General features: G+C 43.4%; 1 protein-coding gene across 5 annotated transcripts in view; it reads right to left on the bottom strand.

Annotated features, from left to right (window-relative positions):
* Positions 1-22,664, bottom strand: part of LOC148409142 (serine/threonine-protein kinase TAO1-like) — an 85,961-nt gene that overhangs the window by 40,790 nt on the left and 22,507 nt on the right. For 3 of the 5 annotated variants that reach the window (XM_088441508.1, XM_088441513.1, XM_088441507.1), the window contains exons 2-3: positions 17,053-17,295; positions 11,299-11,370 (exon numbers count right to left, since the gene is read on the bottom strand). In XM_088441508.1, coding sequence (XP_088297634.1) covers positions 11,299-11,370; positions 17,053-17,184 — 204 coding nt within the window. In that variant the 5' untranslated portion in view covers positions 17,185-17,295. Of the gene's footprint in view, positions 1-11,298; positions 11,371-14,634; positions 15,111-16,426; positions 17,296-22,664 lie in introns of those variants that run through there. The other 2 variants (XM_088441510.1, XM_088441511.1) reach the window with 2 other exon arrangements.

Here is a 22,664-nt window from a genome sequence, read left to right as displayed (position 1 = left end):
GATCATACAATCCTGATACTTGTTGAGCAGCTCTCGACGTGTCAGGGGGTCTGACGTCTGCACTCCGATTTGTTCCTGAATCAGATCTTCCCCAAGTCTCAACTTTCTCTTCCGTTTCAAGAAGTTTATAGCGACCATGACATGCAGTTTGTCCTCTTCCACCAGGCAGCACAGGCTGAGTGCCTTGTTCTCCTCGTTCCACATTTGGTTTGGGAGGACCATGGTCGTTTCCATCTTCTCCAGCATGTTACAGCACTCTTTCTTCCCACTTTGACCAGAGAAGACCCAGGGTTTGAGCTCAAACCCTCCAGCTTTGAGGATCCGTTCCACATTTGCTGTCATGGCCTTCAGGTGCTCAAGGTTGTCGTGAGACGTGAGGATATCATCAACGTAGCTGTCTTGATGGAGAACCAGACACTCCTCTTCAAGGTGGGAAAAAGAAGGGAGGTTGGCGGTTTCCCCCGTTGCTTGCTGCGCAATACATACTGCTGGCTTGTCTCCAATATTTACTCTTGTGATAGCATATTCCTTCAGCTCTTCTTTCTCAGTGTCACGCCAGAGGAACCTATGTAGGTGCACCTCCCTGTCTTCCAACCAGACGGAATTATACATTTTCTTAATATCTCCAAGGGCAGCATGGACCCCACCTCTGAATCTGAGGAGGACAGCGCGGATCTGGTTTAGGACATCTAGGCCTTTCATTAGTAGGTCATTCGAGCTTATGCCTCTGAATGTTTGGCTGCTGTTCCACACAAGTCTTACAGGGGTTGTGATGGAATGTGGGTTTGGAGTGATGAGGTGACTTACATACCACACTGGTCCAGTCCAGCTGATGACTGTGTCTTCAGATAACTTGATCGCAGCCCCTCGATTTAGCATGTCGTGCACTTGAGTGGTGTAGGCAGCTTTCCATTCAGGTTCTTTCGCTAGTTGCCTCTCTGTTCTAAAAAATGTTGCCTCGACTGCTCTTTTGTTATTCAGCAGGAAAGCTGGGTCTTGTACTCTATGGGTACCTGGCATGCCACTGTGGGTTTTTGCTGTGACCATCCCCTGTGACATAGGTGAGGCCTTATCTTACCACCTCCAGCTCTCTTTCTTTGGCAATAGTAATTTCTTTGCCGCCTGGCTGGCAATTTCCACAGCGACAGCCCCCTCATTTCAGTTCACATGCTGCCCCAATGCTGTCCCATCTCCACCATTCTAGGAAGTCCTTACCGATGGCTGCTGTGCTTGACTCCTGCAGTTTAGTGGTAGCTTGATTGGTTGAAGGAAGTTGCTCTGAGGCCCTGCTGGTAAGTTCCTCATACCTTACAGCCGCAGCTCTCATCGATCGTGCAAAGTGAGTCTTTGACATGTGGGTTGATAGTGAAAGACCCTCAAAGAGCTATGGGTGTGCTCCTCCTACTGTATTCCCCAGTGGACCATCCCACAGAATGAGGTCCCCAACAGCCTTGATTTTTTGAGGCGAGAGTCGGCCTTCTCTGAGGCATATAAGGAGATGTATTTCTTTGGGTCTCACAAGTTCATCCAGCGGAACATCCCGGAAGAATTTCTGGAGCTGTTTTGAAGTCACATGCTTATATATGTATGTTAGCAGTAAACATGAGGAGGGCTGCCGGCTTCAGCCTGATGGTTGGTATTGGTTGACTTGAGGCGGCCGCCATCTGAGCATGTCTCGTCTCCTCTTTTATCCTTTCCTGTATGCAATCAGCCTTCCTGGAAACTAGTTTGGTAGATGTGGAGTTCAAGCCCTTTCAGTTGACTCTGCATGGCCCTTTGAACATCTGGGGGGATCCACCGTTTCCACCGACCTTGCACCTCCCTCGGCGCCTTTACCAGTCCTTGCAGGTGGTTAAGCATGAATTCATATGCCTCCTGGCTGTCATCGGGTTGAACGCCATTGACACGCTCACACTTGGTCTCTGCTGCCTGTAGTGCTATGGACACCTCACTGCGACCGTAGTTGACCCAGAGAGTCTCCTGGATAAGCTTTTTGACGTCCTTCAGCTTCAGCTCACACTCGTTTGCAGATTTTGCCAGGTCAGTTTGTTGTTGTTCAGTTAACACAGCTTCACTTTATGTGTTCAGCTCTGCCTCCAGCTCTGCGATGAGAGCGGCCTTCATGTCATCATTTGCCTCCATGACCCTCTCAACCTCCATTTTGAGTGTGCTGAAACTGTCCATAAGCTCCTCTACAGTCATGTCTTTGTATGTTCAGGTTGTGCTATTGACTAGACGAGAGAATGAGCTCTTGACTGCCATTCTTTCCACCTTGAGTTGCTCCACTGACTTCATAGCCGCTTGCTCAGCCATGTTTATTTTATTTATCCATTTATTTATTTATTTTTCAGGTGAGGTCGGTACAGGCTTTCTATGGTTCCTGGTCTTCCAGTTTTTACTGGGCGGTTTTTCGTGTCAAGTTGTGTCTTAAGATTTAGTGTGCATTTCCCAACTTAATTGAAAGGAAGAGATTTCAGCTCAGATATGACCGGGATTTACTCAATAAAGAAACTGTATCTTTTTCCTTTTTCTTCTTTTATTTGAGGATATTGAGATCTCCAGTTGACCTTATTTAATTCACTAAAAACCTTAACCAAATGAAATAATACAAAACACAAAGTTTCAACAACCACTATACAAGATATTGTTAAACAAATAAATCCAAACGATCACTTTGTAGTATGTTTTCTTTAGCAATTGAAATAATAACAAAAATTAAGCACATCCAATGCTTTTCGCCCTTTACTTTACAATGTTAAGTTATCACATGTCAATCACAAGTAGACGATCGCCGCCGAGCCCACCCCCAATACACAATACACAATACATTGGCAACAACCACAATCCATGATCTCAGCTGTGCTGCCTACTGGCTGCCTCTCTGGTTTTCCTCGCTGTCATCTCTAATTGCAGGCATTCGCTTGTCAGGATTTAAACAAGGCTGCCACTTGCTCCTCATGTTTGGTGGCGTCTTATTTGCTCTGCGTCTCCTTCCTTCTGCTCAGGTTGTGTGCTGCTTTTAAGGGTCCGGGTGAAGCATGGCCGATAGCGCCTCCCTCAGGTCTTTTGTTGCTGCAGTTTTCTTTTCTTTTTTTTCTTTAGTCATCAATTTATGTTTCATCTTTTTTTTCTAGCAAGTTTGACTTCACAATGTCTTTGGTGTTGGGGCTGTTCTGTGCTGCACAGTTGAGAGCACTTTTGCAATTTTGTTGGGAGCTGTCCTCAGACCACTACTGTTGTGAATGCTTATGAGGAGCTTAGATCTGACCATGAGGCGGTCAATCCAGCACTCAGCTCCGCACATGACACGGGTGGTAAGGACAGCCTGTCTGTCCTTTTGACGGACAATCACATAGTCCAGGAGATGTCAGTGCTTAGAGCGGGGGTGCAGCCAGGTGGTCTTAAACCTGTTCTTCATCAGGAAGATGGTGTTCGTGATGACCAGCTGATGTTCTGCACAGAGGGAGAGGAGCCGAAGTCCGTTGATGTTCATTTTCCCCACTCCATGCTGGTCAATCACTTTGTTCCATACCAGGTGGTCCGTGCCCACTCTGGCATTGAAGTCTCCCATGACAATGAGCTTGTCCAAGGCTGGTGTTTTCTGTAGGATGGTGTCAAGAGCTCTGTAGAAATCCTCTTTGATGTTATACTTGGCATCAAGAGTTGGTGCGTAAGCACTGATGAGTGTGGTGAAGCGTTCTTTTGCCCTGGGAGCTCCATCCTGCACTCTCAACGACCATCACTCCATTGCCACCTGTGTGCATGGTTTGACTAGTCACTTCCAGCCACATCCTTAGCCTGTGCCCATCGCCATTCCAAATCGCCACAGGACTTTGGGGGCGGGGGCTTGCGCATAAGTACGAATTAAGGTGTGGGTGTGCAGTCCTCACTCCCACTGTCTTCACTCCCACCAGGTGAACCACCAGTGGCATGAGGAAACCCATGATGTCTGGCAGAAGTTGCAGGGGGCTGCCGGTAGTCTGGTCTGTTGGCCTGTGCTTGCCTCCAGGTGCAGGTTTGGGATCACTCTTAGTCTGGCCTCTACCCTTTGACCTGTTCAGCATGGGTGACCCTGCCAGGAGTGTGAGACTCCAGCCAACGTAGCTCTAGAGCAGGGGTCACCAACTCCGGTCCTCGAGGGCACCTATCCAGCATTTTTTCAGTGTAACCCTCCTCCACTGCACCTGATGCAAATTATCATGATCATTTTGGTGCTCCTGCAGAGCTTCTTGATGAGCACATCCTATGAATCAGGTGCAGTGGAGGAGGGTTACACTGAAAAAATGCTGGATAGGTGCCCTCGAGGACCGGAGTTGGTGACCCCTGCTCTAGAGTCATGGAGAAGCGCAAGGTGCCTCTCCGTGATTAGGTGGTGATCCTGTCGGGAAACACCAACACACACCTAAACGCACCCACAGCAAAGGCACACACAGTGTCGAAGCAGTAGGCACACATACACACTGTCGAGGCAGAAACACAATGGAGAAGACGTTCAGCAGACCGTTGGAACTCTCTTTGTCTTAAATATAATGTATAGCATGAAGACTTTTCACGTTAAAAAAATTAAAGGTGGGGGCGCTTCTTCGCAGGTTTCACATTTCGCAGGAGGGATTACGGCCCCCATTAACCGCGAAAAACGATCACTGTATATATAATTTTGATCTTTTTTTAAACAACACATAAGGCTATATATACAATAAGTCTTTGCTAAGAAAAAAGGGGTACATTTAAAAACTATAATATCTAAGAAAATAATACATACATACTGAAATAATCATTTAATTATAGGTTATATAGTCCTGTGTGTGCGTGTGTGTGTGTAGGTGTGTGTGTGTGTGTGTGTGTGTGTGTGTGTGTGTGTGTGTGTGTGTGTGTGTGTGTTGTAATTCCCTAAATATAAGACGTACTGTACCTGTGTAAAGGACACAAATTCAAATTCTGGTATTTTCTATATTGAACACCAACACTTTGGCTACAATGTAAAAACTGTAGCATCATTGCCTAGTTAGCAAGCAATTGTAGATGCAAAATGCATTTTGACAAATGTAAAATGACATTTAAAAAATTATGAATTGATTGCTTTACTGAAGTCATGAATACTTTCACAATTTAATATAAAATAAAATATAGAAAATGAATATGTATATATTTTATTAATTTTTTATTTATTTATAAAATTATTCTCCATTCTCTGTTCTTTTCGTCTCATATTATATTCATTTGGTTACGCTCCTTCTAGTGTTGCAGTTTTGCGGTTTTAAGTTGGAGTTTTTATCCAATTAGAATTCAGCTAACTTGTGTCGCCAGGCTGTATGTAATCTACTTGCTCCTGGAGGCGCTAAGGCAGGGGTGGGCAATTCCAGGCCTCGGGGGCCGGTGTCCTGCATGTTTTCCTGTTTTCTCTCTCAAACACACCTGATTCAAATGATTAAGATTATTCTCAAGCTCCAGCAGAGCTTGTTGATGAGCTAATGGTTTAAATCAGGTGTGTTAGGGAGAGAAAACTGGAAAACATGCAGGACACCGGCCCTCGAGGGCTGGAGTTGCCCACCCCTGCGCTAGGGCATTCGCTTCAACAGTTGCAGGCTTCTGCGCAAGCACAGATGGATAAGTGAGTGGCCCGTATAACTTAATAGACAGCTGTAATAGCAAATCAAGTCATAAGATTGCCATCTCGAGGCCTCAAGTTGAATGCGATGCAAGTGGATGCTCACTGCAGGAAGGTGGTGCAATGCTCAACAAGCAAGCTACGCATTGTTGGCTTTTGGCTGCATTAGAGGCGTAGCGTAGTGCTTAGCTAACCTGTCAGGTGTTATTTAAAAAATTTAAAAAGAGATTGTTTATATATATATATATATATATATATATATATATATATATATATATATATATATATATATATATATATATATATATATACAGTGACTCCCTGTTTTACGAACTTTTCATCTTACGAACGTGGACCGCGGCGTTTTTTGTCCCCCTCTTACGCACAAACCTTTTGTCTTACGAACAATCTAACATCCCGGTCAGTGTGTCCACACTATTTTTTCGCTTTGCTGCGTTAACAAATTAACTATTCTCGAATGACACGGAAACACCGATATGCTATTGGTCTTATAAGGTCACAGTCACGATCTCAGTCACGGTCTCAGTCACGGAGATGCCGATATGCTATTGGTCTTATAAGGTTACAGTCACGGTCTCAGTCACGGAGATGCCGATATGCTATTGGTCGATTAAGGTTACAGTCACGGAGATGCGGATATGCTATTGGCCGGCGTCACGTCAATCACAAAAATGCCGATATGCTATTGGCCGAACGCTTCATCTAGCTTGATGGCACAGCTGGTCGGTGAGTTGTGAAGACTTTGCAAACTTGATCTGTTAGACATGGCTTCTAAAATTGCTAGTGGCGGTAAAGGAAGAAGTAAGAGGATGATGACAATAGAAACGAAGCAGGAGATAATAAAAAAATACGAAGGAGGGGCACGCATAGTTAACCTTGCTCGTGAGTATGGCCGTAACCGCTCGGCAAGGGGACGAACCTCGGTCAACAAAAAAATGGAGAGGCTTCTTCTATTATGGATTAAAGAGAAGGAAATCTCCGGTGATAGGGTCTCCTTTAAGAAAAGTTATTGTTTAAGAAAATAAATAAATTCTGCGGGTTCGTCTCTGCTTACCTCCGCCTCCACCCAGCTCAAGTCACGTCGCCCCAAAGGTAAAAGTCATTTTTCCTTTGTATATCGTGAAAGAGTTCTGTTGGGTTTTGGTTGTGGGTTTATTTTGGGGGGTTCTGTTCTTTTCTGTTTGCGTGCTTCCTATTTCTGTTTCTCTCATGTCAGCTCGCATTAGTATGATTTGGTCCACCTGTCTGTGTTTACCTGCCCCTCTTATGTCTACCAATCAACTTCCCCTGCCGATTACTCCCTCCTAGCTTTTGCATTAAAGGAACATAAGAGTTTGAGCTTAAACTAGTTCATTAGATGTTGCTACATCCTGTGTATGAGAGTGTGAAACTGTAAAGTGCTGGGCGTGTGACTGGTGGAACAAGACAGAATGTGTGTTGCAAGGGGGTGCAAGAGTGGAATGTTGCAGAACAAGCGGTGGTGGTCGCAAGGAAGATGCAGTGACAAGATAACCCAGAGGCAGCTGTTGGAAAACTACAACCAGGAGGAGCAAGCAAGCGATTCCGCAGGGGAAGAAAGACCAATGAGAGCAAGCTAAAGTTAACTGCAGTATACACATAGCCAATAGAATAATGCCAGGATACCTTTATTGCTGTGCCATTTGCATATTGTGTAGTATAACTCATGGCTGGGCAACTCGGATGTGGAGTACGTCTGCTGGTGGCAACAGAGGCGTACAGGGCTGTATTGAGAGGGACCCGAGACCCAGGTGCTTGTATTAGATCTGTGTGTTAGGAATAAATCCACTCGCGTGTGAAAATGCCGGCTTCCTGATACCTTTCTATTGCAGAATGAGCGCGCAAATTGTTGGATGAGTGGCAGTTGGGTAAGGTCACAAATTGGAGTCAGATTACTAACTTGAGTTTATGTTGATTTAGAAATAAAATTCCAACAGCATGTTCATCTATTAGTGTGTATATATTTAAGGCTGAAGGAAATATTTCTCAAATGCAACATATCAATAAAATAGTGTGTACATGGAACTGTGTTATTATAATAAAGACTGAGACGGCGTAATGTTGGCCCAGGAGAAATAAAAACAAGTCGTCACCTCCAAAAGGAACAGATGGCATTCCCTGATACAACATTCCACCAGGAGCAAAAGGCTAGGTGTGGCCGTCAAGAGAAGATATCAGTCAGAGTTTGTGGTGCTCAGACTTCCTCCCACTTCAAAGAATGGCCGGCAGAACAAAGACCTTTGAAGACACCTTCCCCACGCAAACAGACCCCCACATATGCACACACACACACACACACACACACACACACACACACACACACACACCTGTATTCCACAGTGGGACTACATGCCCCAAAAGGGTTTAAGAACTGAATGTGTAAGGTGAAACGTTGCCATTTTCTGCTCCGACCCATGGCAGGACTGGCCCGAGGCCTCGTGTCCTTTCCCACTCTGTCGGGCATAAATATATTGTTTCACTATGTTGTTGTATGGGCGATCTTTCAACAAAAACGAATATGCTAGGAGCTAGTTTAAGGCAAGAAGCTTTTTCTAGATTCCTTCAAGGGCCAGTTTTTGTTCCTGCTAGGTGTCAGATGATAGTTTTATGTCATACATCGCGTGCCTTTTGTCTGTGTTTGCCAACCTGCCAGTTATTGTATTGCCGTTTCACCTGCCCGCCTCTATTTTTTTGGATTTCTTTGCTGTCCTGTTTTTTTTCCTGCATCCTGTTCTTGCCTGCCGTTTGATTATTAAATATGGCTTGTCCCACACACTACCTGTCTTGGAGCCACCCTGAATCTGGGTCCAATACTCCTGTAATTGCACCGGCGAATCTCTCTGCCTCACTGCAAAGTGACAGTATAATCCGATCAACAAAGGTGTGTAAGATCTTGTCTATTCTTCCTATATCGTATTCTACTTCAGCCCTGAACCCTTCCCCCGTGCCTGTTCCTTCCGCGTCCTCCTCATGCCTTCCCAAGCTCCCTTACCCCACTATTCTGCCTACGAACTTTTTCCACGATTCCGGCTTTTCAGACTTAGAAGCTTTTCCACCTTCCTTTCGTTTGCCCGAGCACCCTCTCTCTCTCCAATTGGCCCACCTCACTAAACTTTAGATTCAGATTTTTCCGATTTAGAGGATTGCCCCCGATTTGTCATGCTCCATTCCAGTTCCGTTCCAGAATGTGTATATCCACGCCCATTTGCCACCAACACTTTTGATTTAGACACTGATATTCCGTTTCCTCGCACTTATTCTTATGTTTCTGATTATGATGAGCTTTATTCGGATTCTGATTTTGACTCTCTGAAGAATCTGATTCTGAACCCTCCTGTTAATCGTGACTTTTCAGTGGCATTCCAGGGCAGACAGTGGGGCAGCCTGAGAAAAGGTCACCGTTCATATTCACGTCATAACCCACCTTTTCTTTCACCCTTTGGTTCTGATATGCTCCGTCCTATATCGATGTCCTCTTCTTGTCATGTCCTGTCTTCTACACCCTGCCTCAAGCCACCCCTTTCTCACACACCTTCCCTAGCTTCCGTTGCTTCTGTCCCTGGTGTCTTTGTTCCCCAAGTCTCCCGGCAGAAGGCTGATGCGGAAAGCACTCCTGTCACCAGCTGCTGAATGTCCCGGTCCCTGTCCCAGCGCCCTGGCAGCTGATTGTCTTGGTTCATGTCCCTGCGCCAAGGCAACTGTGGACCCCTGCCCCCGCGCAAAGGCGGCTGTGCATCCAGGACAGTGCGCCTCTATGCCCAATGTCCGAGTACTCTGTGGGTCGCACCTGAGCTCTGAGTCCCCTGCGAGTCACCACCCAACCTCAGAGTCCCCTACGAGTCAGTGCGTGACCCCTGAGTCCCCTGTGAAATGGTCCCTGACTTCCGAATCCCCTGCAGGTGGGCGCATGACCACCCAGCCCCCTGTGAGTTGACGCCCGACCTCCGAGTCTCCTGCAAATCATCGCCCGACCTCTGAGCCAGTTGCCAGGTGGTACCAACCTCCAAATTAGTTGCCAGTAGGCGCCCGACCCCCGTCTCTGCCTCAGGTCAAAGTCCGACCTCCGAGCCAGTTTTCAGTCGGCGCCCAAACCCCGTCTCTGCCTTACGTCAAAGTCTGACCTTCAAGCCTGTTACCAGTAGGCGCCAATCCTCCAAGTCAGTTACCAGTTGGCGCCCGACCCCCGTGTCTCTGCCCGATGTTGAAGTCCGACCTTCGAGCCAGTCACCGGCTGGCAGGCCTGCAGTCTGTACCCAGCGCCCGAGCTCCAGGCCTGCAGTCGGTACAGTGCGCCGACCTCTAGGGCTGCAGTCGGCACCTAGCACCCTACCTCCAAGCTTGCGCTGCTGGACTCCAAGTCTCCAGCCGGTGCCCCACGGCCGGCTTCCAAGCCTCCAGCCATCGATTCGCAGCCGGTTTCCAAGTCTCCAGCCGATGTGCTGCGGCCGACTTCAAAGCTTAATATCAGGCTCCAACGGTCGCCCCCATCTCATGTCAATTTCCTGAAATCACCTCTGTCACAGTCGCCTCCCAAACCTTCACCTCCCGATGTCCAGTTGATGGCTCCCGGGCCTTCGCTGTCACGTCGTGGCATGGTGACGTGAGGCGGTGGAGTGAAAGGGACTCAAAAACGCAGGAGGACGGAGAGGGTTTGCTCAAACAAAAATGCTCTTTTAATAATAAAAAAAGGCAGGAAAAGCAGTAGACAAAAACTTGACAAAGTAGCAAAATAAATGAGGAACGGAATATAACTTACAAGACTTAATTCAGATGACGGGGAAGAATGGAGGGCGAGTACAGCGGAACAGGGAACACGAATTGACGATATCGGTGGGGCGAGAGGTACAATAATCCGACAAAGGCAACAGAGGGACGGTGGACGGTGGTAAAACATGAAAACTAATTACAGAAAACACACTACAGCGGGACGGGGACAAGAGGCAGGGGAACCGGACTGGCTCACACATGAGGAGCGGGGCCACAAGGACAACAGGTGGACGAGATAAAACTAACGAGACTGAGAAAAAGGCAGACGCAGGGAAACCAACACGAATGAATCAGACGAAATGAACCAAAAACTACTTAAACTAAATCCAAAAACTCGAAAAACCCAGGTAAAACGTGGCATCCGCCTGCCAGCAGCCAGCTGACACCTCCTGTGTCTCCACCAGGCGGCGTCCAGCCAACACCTTCTGGACCTCCGCCTGCCGGCATCCAGCCGACCCCTCCAGTCCCCTGTGACCAACGTCACTTGCCAGTCTTCAGCGGCACCTGGGTCACTAGCCCACCTGGAGACGCCTGATTTCACCTGTCGGCCCCCAGATTGCCCTCCTGACTCGCCCCGCCGGGCTCATCTCATTTGGCGCCCGGGTTGCCCTCCTGACTCGCCCTGCCGTGAATGGTCGTTCGTCCCTGTAAACTCCCTGCAATAGGCTGGCAACCAGTTCAGGGTGTCCCCTGAATACTGCCCAGAAATGGCTGGGTTATGCACCAGCAAGCCCGTAACCCTAGCAAGGACAAGTGACTATAGAAAATGGATGGATGGATGAAAATGGGGGGTGTCAATTAGCCATGAAAAATTAAATTGCGATGAAAACAACAAACAGAAAGGTGAATATTGTGTTGCTTCCATGTGCCACATGATGCTTCACCTCATTGGACTGCTTGCCACTGTATGACATCTTCTTGATGGCCACCACCTCATTGGTGCGTACGTCGTGTGCCTGTTCAACAACAAGAAAGAACAAACATGTCAGCGAACCAGGGACTTCATTACTAGCACTTCAGCACTTGATTGCAAGCTTCAATTTGGAAATTTGTTGTTTGCTCCCATTTTCTCATGCACTCACCTTAAACATCCAACACTTTATCTATGTACATAAAATGACATTTTCTATCAGGGACTGTTGCCTGTGTTGAGTTCATTGGCTAGTTTGGTGTTACTTCTGCAGTTTTTTTCTTTGATACTTTGTAAATACACTCAACAAAAATGTAGTGGTATGAAAAGGTTTGGGTTAGGGTTCGTAAAATGTATCATATAACAGATAAACACTGATATTTGAGAAGTGAAATGAAGTTCATAGGATTTACAGAAAGTGTGCAGTAAATATTTGAACAAAAGTAGCAAGGTGCATAAATTTGAGCACCCCAACATAAAAATGACATAGATATTTCGTAGAGCTTCCTTTTGCAAACACAACAGCCTCTAAACGCTTCCTTTGGCTTCCAATGAGCGTCCTGACTCTGGCTGAAAGGATTTACGTCTATACAAAACATTTCCAGTTCAGTCAGGTTTGATGGTTTCTGAGCATGGACTGCCAGCTTTAAATCACATCACAGATTTTCTGTAATATTTAGGTCAGGGGATTGAGATAGCCACTCCAGAACGCTGTACTTATCCTCTGCATCAATGCCTTAGCAGAATTTGACCATTTAGTGTCGTTGTGTTGTTGAAGTATCCTGGCGCAACTTCAACTTTTTCACTGATTCTTGAACATTGTCTTTCAAGAATCCACTGATACTGAATCCATGTGACATTCAACTTGAACAAGATTGCCAGTACCTGCACTGGCCACACAGCCCACAGCATGATGGAACCACCACCAAATTTTACGGTGGGCACCAAGTGTTGGTCTTGGAATGCCGTCTTCTTTTTTCGCCATGCAGCCTCTTGTTACTCTATGTCCAAATAATTCAATTTTCAGAACCTTATTCCAAAATGAAGCCGGCTTGTCCAAATGTGCTTTTGCACACTGTATCTCAAGCAACTCTGTTTAGGGCATGTGCACAGAAAAGGCTTCTGCCGCATTACTCTCCCATACAGCATCTCCTTGCGCAAAATGCGCTGAATAGTTGAACGATGCACAGGGACACCTTCTGAAGCAAAATCATGTTGTAGGTCTTTGGAGCTGGTCTGTGGGTTGAGTTTGACTGTTTTCATCATTCTTCGCCTGTGCTTAGCTGAGGTTTTTCTTGGCCTGCCACTTCAGGCCTTAACTTGAACTGTGCCTGTGGTCTTTCATTTCCTCACTAGGTTCCTTAGCTTAGTCTAAAACATAAATACATAAACCAAGTGCATCAAAGTGTCTGAAACAAACAAAAAAAGAAAATAGGACATTCTTATTTTATTGCAATTACACTTGACATGACAATAACAAAGTCTCTATGCGGTCATCCGAGCCCCCTCTGCCATCACCTTGTGCTCCCCCCAGGGGGGCCTGCCAAATAACCCCCTCCCCCATATTAGCGCTGAAGGTATTTAAATCAATAAAACAACAAGGGTGCCCAAACTTATACACCTGCATACTTTGAAGTAATTATTGCACACTTTCTATCAATCCTATGAACTTTATTTCACTTCTCAAATATCATCATCTGCTATATGATATATTTTACCTAAATTGACGATCCAAACCACCAATGATTTCAAAGGAAAATCTTGAAAAGGATCAGGGGTGCCCAAACTTTTTCAGACCACTGTATAAATGCAACACTTTTGTTTTTGCTCCCATTTTTGATGAGATGGACTTAAAGATCTAAAAAACCTTCCAGGTACACAATACAGTGGGCCCCTGGTTTACGAGATGACTCTGTTCTGCGGTTGGGATTGTAACGCAAATTCGCCGTATGGCAAGCAATCCAAACCAATGTTAATTAGCTAATGCGTGTAAAACCCCAGGTAAAAACATAAAAATTGTATAAACATATTAAAAATTGGTATCAAAATAATATAGTGTTACTTACGTATAATATACATGCATACAATGAACTAACATCATAAATAAAAAATATATAAAGGATTTATTTACCTTTGAGTCGACGTTTGTTATGGCCATATTCCCAAATAAGGGTGGCCTAGGTTAGGCTAGCTTAGCTTTCTTCATATTTCCTGATTATCTCTAGCTTTGTTTCCTTATAAATCATCTTCTCACTTCTCTCTTTAACGTCAGGAACAATCTTGGGACTCATGGATAACCAACCATGTTTAAATTAGGCACTGAAATGCTTAATAAACAGAACATTGAACGCACTCTCACACGAGATCAAGTCTTTAGGCAGTCATCTAGCAGACCACGCTGACCAATAGACCAGTATCTTAGGGAGTTGAGACGCCAACCAATAGCAGACCATTGTAGTGACGCGTTGCAGTGGAGACAGTTTGACGCCAACAGAAAATGAGAGCAATTACCTAAAAAAGCCTCAAGAGGGAGGCAAAACAACAAACAACCAACCCCACAGGTCATAACAGTTGTTGATGTTAATCGTAAAGTGGGATAAATGCCTTAAATAGGGGATGAAAAAACTCAGTATTCCACATTGTAACGTGGAAAAAAAAAGTAAGCCAGGGACGCCGTAACCCTGGAGTCCACTGTATTACCATTTCTCTCAAACATTGTTCACAGATCTGTCTAAATGTGTGATAGTGAGCACTTCTGCTTTGCTGAGATAATCCATCCCACCTCACAAGTGTGCCACATCAAGATGCTCATCAGACACCATAATTGGTGCACAGGTGTGCCCTAGACTGTCAACCAAAATAGGCCACCCTGAAATGTGCAGCTTTGTCTCACAGCAAAATGCCACAGATGTCACAAGCAGTGAAGGAGCGTGCAGTTGGCATGCTGACAGCAGGAATGTCAACCAGATCTGTTGCTTGTGATTTGAATGTTCATTTCTCCACCATAAGCCGTCTCCAAAGGCATTTCAGAGAATATGGTAGTACATCCAACCAGCCTCACAACCGCAGACCACGTGTCACCACACCAGCCCAGGACCTCCACACCCAGCAGGTTCACCTCCAAGATCGTCTTGAGACCAGCCACTCTGACAACAGCTGACAAAAAATTGGCTTGCATTACCAAAGAATTTCTGCACAAACTCTCAGAAACCATCCCAGGGAAGCTCAACTGCATGCTTGTCATCCTCATCTGGGTCTTAACCGAACACCAGATCATCACCATAACAGACATCAATGGGCAAATGCTCACATTTTATGGCGCCTGGCGCAATGGAGAGGTGTTATCTTCACGGACGAATCTCGGTTTACATTGTTCAGTGCAGATGGCACACAATGTGTGTAGCGTTGTGTAGGTTAGCGCTTTGCTGATGTCGATGTTGTGGTTCGAGTGGCCCACGGTGGTGCTGGGGTTATGGTATGGGCAGGCATCTGTTAAGGATGAAGAACACAGGTGCATTTAGTTGATGGCATTTTGAATGCACCGAGATACCGTGATGAGATCCTGAGGCCCATTGTTGTGCCATACAGCCATGAACATCACCTCATGTTTCAGGAAGATAATGCACGGCCCAATGTTGCAAGGACCTGTATACAATTCTTGGAAGCTGAAAATGTCCCAGTTCTTGCATGGCCAGCATACTCCCCAGACATGTCACCCATTGAGCATGTTTGGGATGCGCATACAACAGTACCAGTTCCCAATAATATCCAGCAACTTCGCACCAGAGCCCTAATAAAGCAAAAAAAAAAAAAAACAATGCACATTTCAGGGTGGCCTTTTATTGTGGACAGTCTAAGGCACACTTGTGCACTAATCATGGTGTCTGATGAGCATCTTGATGTGGCACACCTGTGAGGTGGGATGGATTATCTCAGCAATGCGTAAATGCTCACTATCACACATTTAGACAGATCTGTGAACAATATTTGAGAGAAATGGTAATATTGTGAACAAATAATGATTTTTAGATCTTTAAGTCCATCTCCTGAAAAATGGGAGCAAAAACAAAAGTGTTGCGCTTATATTTTTGTTGAGTATATGCTACTTCATTTGAAATCTAGCTTGTTTGTTAAATCATCCATTTGTTACTTGGTGCCCCAGTTCATCAGTTAGTTCATCCAGTCCTTAGTTTGAGTACCAGACAAGTTCCTAAGTTTGTTCATCCATCTGTTTGTCACTTCGTTAGCTTGTTCATTCGTTAATAATTTTGGTATTTTGTGTAAGTTCCTAGTTAGTTCAGCTTTTTTTTTTTTTTAAAGATTTACTAGTCAGATGATCAGTTTGTTGGCGAGTTCATCTATTCACTTGTTACTTAGTTCATTAGCTAGTTTAGACGTTTTTTTTTTCAATTAGATTAGTATTGTTCCTTTGTTCAATTGTCCTTTTGTTGGTTTGTTACTAAGTTATCTACTTTGTTGGTGTGCTCATCCATTCCTTTCCCTTCCGAGTTAAGTAGCTCTTTCGTTTGTGAGTTATAGCGGAACCTCTAAATACGAATTTAATCTGTTCTGGAGTGTAGTTTGTATCCTGAATGATTTTTATAGTGAATCAAATTTTACATTTAATTTCCCTTTTTTGTTTTGAGCTCGAAATATGTCATATTAAATTTTATATTACTGTACCTTACCTTTCAAAAAAACGCGATGTTCAGCAGATGTCAGGGAAATGACAGAAAAAATGGCTGTAAACAATTTTAATCCCACTTGAACTTTAGGTAAAAAAAAAAAACAAACAAACAAACTGAAAACATTTAAACTTTAATCTATCAGATTGTTCGAAAAAATGGCTGTAAACGATAGCTTTAATTATACTTGAACTTCAATAAAAAAAAAAAAAACACACACGCACACACAAACCATTGAAATTCTAAATTCAAAGCTCCTCGTTACCCAGGCGTTTGCATCCACATCACCGAAAAGCTCTCTTTTAGCGCTTTCAGCAGTGGCAGCTTTCCCATGTCGTACCACGGAATGAATGCAAGCCCTCCTTTTAAATTTATCAAGCACGCAGGTGAAGCCTTGAAAAATAGAGGTAGGCCTACTTGCTGCGATGTTCCTTCGTCAGCGTTGTCTTCGGATTGCACACTCACAAGCTCGCAAATAATGATGCTGGCCTTACTGAACAACTGAGGAAGTTGTACGCTAGCAAGCTGTACAATACTGCACAGCCAATAGGAGAGCAGGACAATGCATGTGAGGGATTTTGACCAATAGGAGAGCAGGATATAGGTGCAATGGAATATGGTAGGTTAATTGCGAATTTCAAGTTTTCTTTGGAGCATGCGAGTTATCGCTCATATATTAATTTTTTTCTTGAATGAGGCAAAAATTTGGCCAAATTTTTACTCATAAAAGGATTATTTCAGGTACAGTAGCGTTCTTATCTAGTTCTTATCACAGTACTTTGTCAGTTTGCCCATTTTTTACTTCACAAGTTAAGCATACTAGCATCTGTAATATGTTTGTCATGACAGCTGGTTGAGAGTAAAACGTTTGAGAAATGGTCACTCTCAGCAATAACTCTGCAAAAACAAAAAATGGTACATAGCACGAGGAAGACAAATTTTTTGGGTCTCATGTTTTTCCCAGGAGTGTATGTTTGAATATTGCTGATGACAACCGGAAGTGTATAGACTGTACTGTAGATAATACTCCTGGTTGGACATACAAAGTAGACGGCACCAAAGCTGCCATGGCCGATCTCACGTAGGTCTGAGAAGAGTTTCTCTGGGTCTTCCTTGAAGAAGAGTTCGGCCACCTCGGGGTCCTTCAGGCTCCCTGCTCGCACCGATGACGGCATGCTGATTGCGGGGGGTTGCGGGGCACCCCGTGCAAAACGCTGAGGCTGCTGAGCTTCGCCCGAGCAACCCTGCGCTCATCGGAGGAAAGGCTCCGACAAGCACATGGGCGCCTGCCACAACAAGGAAGGAAAAAACAAGCAACAATATCAAAATATGATGCAGAATACATTAGTGTTTCCACTCAGATTTTCTTTCTGCAGCTCAGCCAGGCAGTCCCGCGAGCATGACGAGCGTAACTGCAAATAATGAGGGGGAATTTATTCCATGTGCAAAACGCTAGCGTCAGGTAAATGAGCATGTGCAAGTATATTTTCAAACTGATCAAGATATTTAAATCAAGGCGATGCACTAACTTTTGCATTGATAGCACAGGCGCTATCAACTTTTTCAGTTTGTTGTACCTCACAGTAGGGCTGCACAATTAATCAGATTTTAACTGCAATCACGATATTAGCTTAACAAAATTAATTAAGCTGATCCTCTGCGATAATAACATTTTAAAAAATTAAGCACTTTTTTTAATTACATGTCAAATCAAGTACTATGTCATCCTATCACCAGGGGTCTATGCTTTCTATATGTTTGAATGACAAAAGCCTCAGCTTTGCTCACCCTAATATATTACTTACCTGTGTGAAACAGCATTGAGTTTCTCACCTGATTCCTAATGTATACAGTGCTAGCTGTCAATTGAGACTCATTTTGAAAAATCCGACCCGATTGGAATAAATTCGGTTGGAAATGACCAAAATTTAAATTTTGACTGCTGATTGATTAAAATCTGCTTAAAAGTAAATAATGTGCTTGGTTCTAAGCAGTGGTGGCTCGACGATATTATCATTATCATTTTTTTTTTTTTAAATAAAATTATTCTCCATATTCTGTTCTTTTCGTGTCATATTATATCCATTTGGTTACGCTCCCTCGAGTGTTGTAGTTTTAAGTTGGAGTTTTTAGCCAATCAGAATTTAGCTAACTTGTCGCCAGGCTGCATGTAATCTGCCTGAGCCAGAAGCCAGGGCATTCGCACCAACACAGCGTGGGCTTCTGCACAAGCACAGATGGATGTGTGAGCGGCCCATATAACTTAATGGACAACTATAATAGCAAATCAAGTCATAAGATCGCCATCTAAAGGCCTCACGTTGAACGTGACGTAAGTGGATGCTCACTGCAGGAAGGCATTGCAATGCAGTGTTGGCTTTGGCTAGAGGCGTAGCATAGCGTAGGTTTTGGCTAACCTGTCCCGACTTGGCCATATTACTGACTGGGCTACCAGGGACATGAGCTAACCCTGGCAAATGGTTCTGCTGGGAGTGCCTTTTGTTTGCAAAGGATCAATTTGGTGTTTGGAGCTACACTGGATTTGCAAACTTCAATTGTTTAACCAAGGCAGCAACGAGACACCAAAGCACGGCTAGACACGCGTAAAGTGCTTTTAAAAACTTCTTGGGACACCTGAGTGGCTATACAGTATTGTACATCTCAGTTGGAAGGTAAAGAGAGCTCCTCAATGTGCTACTGTGTTTTTAAAAAAACGTTTGGGAACACCCGAGTGGATACACTATATATCATCTCAGTGCCGAAAGAGACCTCCATAATGAAAAGGTGAAGAAAAAACATTATTTAACTAATGACACATTTATTTAATGACACGCTGTTGCGACGTTTCATGCATTGTTTATCTGTCAACCTTGCTTGTCAGTTTGATGGGCGAGGCCTAACACCTGATTGGTTACCCTGCTCTTCAAGCCAAGACAAATCAATTCCAGAAAAGAAGATTGACTCAGAGGGTAGACCTACTCCGATAGGCTGGATGGCACTGTAACATCTGTGTTGGTTTGTATGGTCAAACAAAACAACTAAAACAAGCCTGTCTGTCAAGGAATATTGAGAAAAATTTGTTTAGCTGAGTACTTAGTACAGTGGGCCCCCGTGTTACGAACTTAATCCGTTCAGCGGCAATGCTTGTAACTCGAATTGCTCGTATGACGGGCAATCCAAACCTATGTTAATTAGTGAATGCGTGCAAAAACCTTAGGTAAAAACATCACGACTTTATACACATATTAAAAATTAGTAACAATCTTCTGTACAGTTAAATTAAATAACATAAATATACAAAGGAAAAATGACATTTACCTTTAGGGCGACCTGACTTGAGCTGGGTGGAGGCGGAGGGGAGCAGAGACCAACCCGCAGAATTTTTTTATCTATTTTCTTAAACGAGAACTTTTCTCAAACGAGAACATATCACCGGCGATTTCCTTCTCTTTAATCCATAATAGAAGAAGCCTCTCCATTTTGTTGTTGACCGAGGTCCGTCCCCTGGCAAGGAAAGTCTTGCCCTTAGGAGATTGCAGAGCGGTTACGGCCATACTCACTAGCAAGGTTAACTATGTGTAACCCAGGTTAAGATGGACCTTACAAAGTAAAAGTCTATTAATAAAATAGTCATAAATTACTTTCCCAGTAAACACAAAATAGATTAGCATGACTGAAAAGCATGTTAAAAGATTAAAACATTCCAAATATAATTTGATATTATTTTTATGGTCAATTTAAATGATTAAATGACCCTTCTTAATTTTTATTTTGGAAGTCACGTAGCAGGATGGGCACGTGACAATGATTGCGCACTTGACTTTTTCGATCTTCGTCCTGGCTGTTGGAGAAGTTGCGTGTGTATTTGTATCACAGCGAGAACTTTTTTTGAGCAACCACCGAGAAAAGTCAATGGAAATCTTTTGTTAATTCTTTTTGCCACGACGAAGGATTTTCGTACCGTTCACAACTTGTCTTCCACATCTTTAAATCGGTTCAGAACCCACTGAACGATACATTCTTTGACGGTGGACTTCCAAGTTGTGCGATTCAAGATGGCGAGCTACATTTGAGCTCCGTGGATTGTGCCTCGTGCGGGAGCAACAGAACACTTGGACAAAACTGAACATTTCTACGAACCTGGTAGGATCTATCCAATTTTTTCCTTCATCACTGTGGATTACAGTCATAAGGATTGAACATTCAGGACGCCAGGAAAACTATAAATCGGGATTTAATCTTGGAACTATAAACTGAACATTGGAAGTTACGTATTCGCGAATTGTTGGACTTGAACTTGTCACTTGTATTTCCCATTGTAATGCTGTGAAGTATTATTTTGTAAAACAACAATAATACTAAATGGTTGAAATTAGAGTGTACTCAAAATAGATTAAAGACATAAAAATCGAATTTAATAATATAACAACCCGGGTTGAGAAAGAAGTCAATTTAAACTAAATAAGTTAAAAGAGACAAGATGGATAACCAAAATCAACAGAAGAGGGAAATCGTATTAGTATATATACTAGTATAGTATATATACTATATATTAGTATATAGTAATAGTATATAGGATTGTTCGTAAGACGAAAGGTTTGTGCGTAAGAAGGGGACAAAAACGTCGCGATCCACGTTCGTAAGATGAAAAATTCGTAAAACGGAGTTCGTAAACCGGGGGCGCACTGTATATCGATCCTGGTTCTTTCCCAGGTTTTTTTTTTTTTTTTTAACACCAACATCATTGTCATCATACGAGGCTGAAAATGCTCGTAGATTGGTAGTCATCTCCCAATTAAAAATTAGTCGAAGATGAACAAGAATCAAAGAAGCTTTAAGCAAAACTCCGCCACCTACGGCGGCTCAGTCGCAGCAGTAGACACATGGTACTCCCTCAAGAATGTCCGTCCAAGGTAAGCTAAATATACATTGTTCTTCCACATTGGAATTTGTTTCAAAAATGTGATTTTGATAGTTTCATTATGACTATAATTGTGCGAGCATAACGCTTGGTAATTTGGCCAAATGCTATTTTTTCGCTGCTAGATGAAGATGCGACATGTTTCTCTGTTGCAGCCGAGGTAGCAAGACTCTGCACCATATAATTTCGGTGGACGAGTTTATGTGCTCAGTTGTGAGTAGGCATGAATAACATGTTTCTTCTTTTCACAGGCAGAGACAATGATCCTATGGTTGTCATATCTAAATTGTTCGAAGAATTTCCAAAGCTCTAAGACGGAGGAGGTTTCGAACTTTTAAAGATAGCAGGATCTACTCGCAGCAGAAACCTTGGATTGATTCCGTGTGCCAGCTCTGGATAGACACTTGCCTACCTGAAAGAGCCATCAACAATGATCGGACAGGCTACAATTTACATACGTTCACTTCAGCAGGATTTACCAATACAGCCTTACGTAACTTTACAGAGACTAATGTTCAATAGTCAAAGCAATGCTCACTGTTAATTTATAATCATTAATTAAAAATATTTTGTTGTTGTTAGAAGTGCTCATATCAGGCCTCTGGGCCAGAGGTCCCCAGCTTCAGTTGTGAAAAGGGATTTCCCTTTTTAGAACTGTACACAGCAGACTGAGCTGCAATGGGAGGGTGCTTTTTACAAAATCGCAAGAATAGTATATTATTTCTGTTCCAAAACAAATGTCTCAAGAGTGTTGAGCACACAATCAAGATAATAGGAATATGATATTTCATTTCAAGGACATCAACGCAGGAATCAAAAAACACATCAAGAGGCAGGCCAAAGTCACAATGTTAGGGAGACAGCCTCAGTCAATGACTGTGTTCCAGGGAGGCCTGAAACATTAGCTGAGAGTGCAGTCATACCAAAAGTGGCTAACATTGAGGAACTGAATCACAAGGACACAGAAGGTTTATGTCATCACAATGGAATTTCTCTATAGTTGTGTGTAAAATAGTCTAATTGAAAAATAGCGTAATATATGTAGACAGTACAACCATACACCCACTATAACATAACTATTGTGTATGTTCTTCTGTCAAAAATCTTGTTTTTCATAATGCTACATTCGACAAATGGTTGGGTTAAATAAAAAAGACAATAAGTCAAAAAAGGACTGACCCAGTATTTAGGCCAATTTGATACAAATTTCTGAGTTGTTTTGCACAAAAATAAATCCAAGAAATTAGTCATTTTGTACAAGACAGCCTCAAATCTTTGTTGCTTTGATCAATTTGGCCCAAATATTGAATTAGTCTTTTTTTTTTTTTTTTTGCCCAAAAGTTATTTTTAACCTATCTGTTTGAGAGTGAATTTCTTCTTTTTTTTTTTTTTTTTTAAACTTGGCATTTTATGATTGAAGATGAATCATATATTTATGGAAAACGAGTAGATATATGTTTCATGTAACTTGCAAACTCACCACATGTCAATCTGAAATCTATTACTTTATTTTCATTTTTATTTATTTATTTATTTTCTAGAATGGGAGCCTTTTAAGGAACCAGATCAAACTACCAAGGTTCACAAAGAGAGTCTACTATGGGAACGTGCATCTGGGAAACAACTGAGAATGAGGATGGATGTAAGGGACTCTGATGAGGCATGGAACGAGAACTTCTCACATTCTATAAACAGAACCAGGAATGAGCATGTCCACTCCACTCTTAATTGGTA

This window comes from Hippichthys cyanospilos, chromosome 18 (genome assembly GCF_059441005.1).
Source record: "Hippichthys cyanospilos isolate Australia breed blue-spotted pipefish chromosome 18, RoL_Hcya_1.0, whole genome shotgun sequence".
In the NCBI taxonomy this organism is placed as follows: domain Eukaryota; kingdom Metazoa; phylum Chordata; class Actinopteri; order Syngnathiformes; family Syngnathidae; genus Hippichthys; species Hippichthys cyanospilos.
Note: the sequence above shows the minus strand (reverse complement) of the source record. Positions and strands in the feature narration are given on the sequence as shown.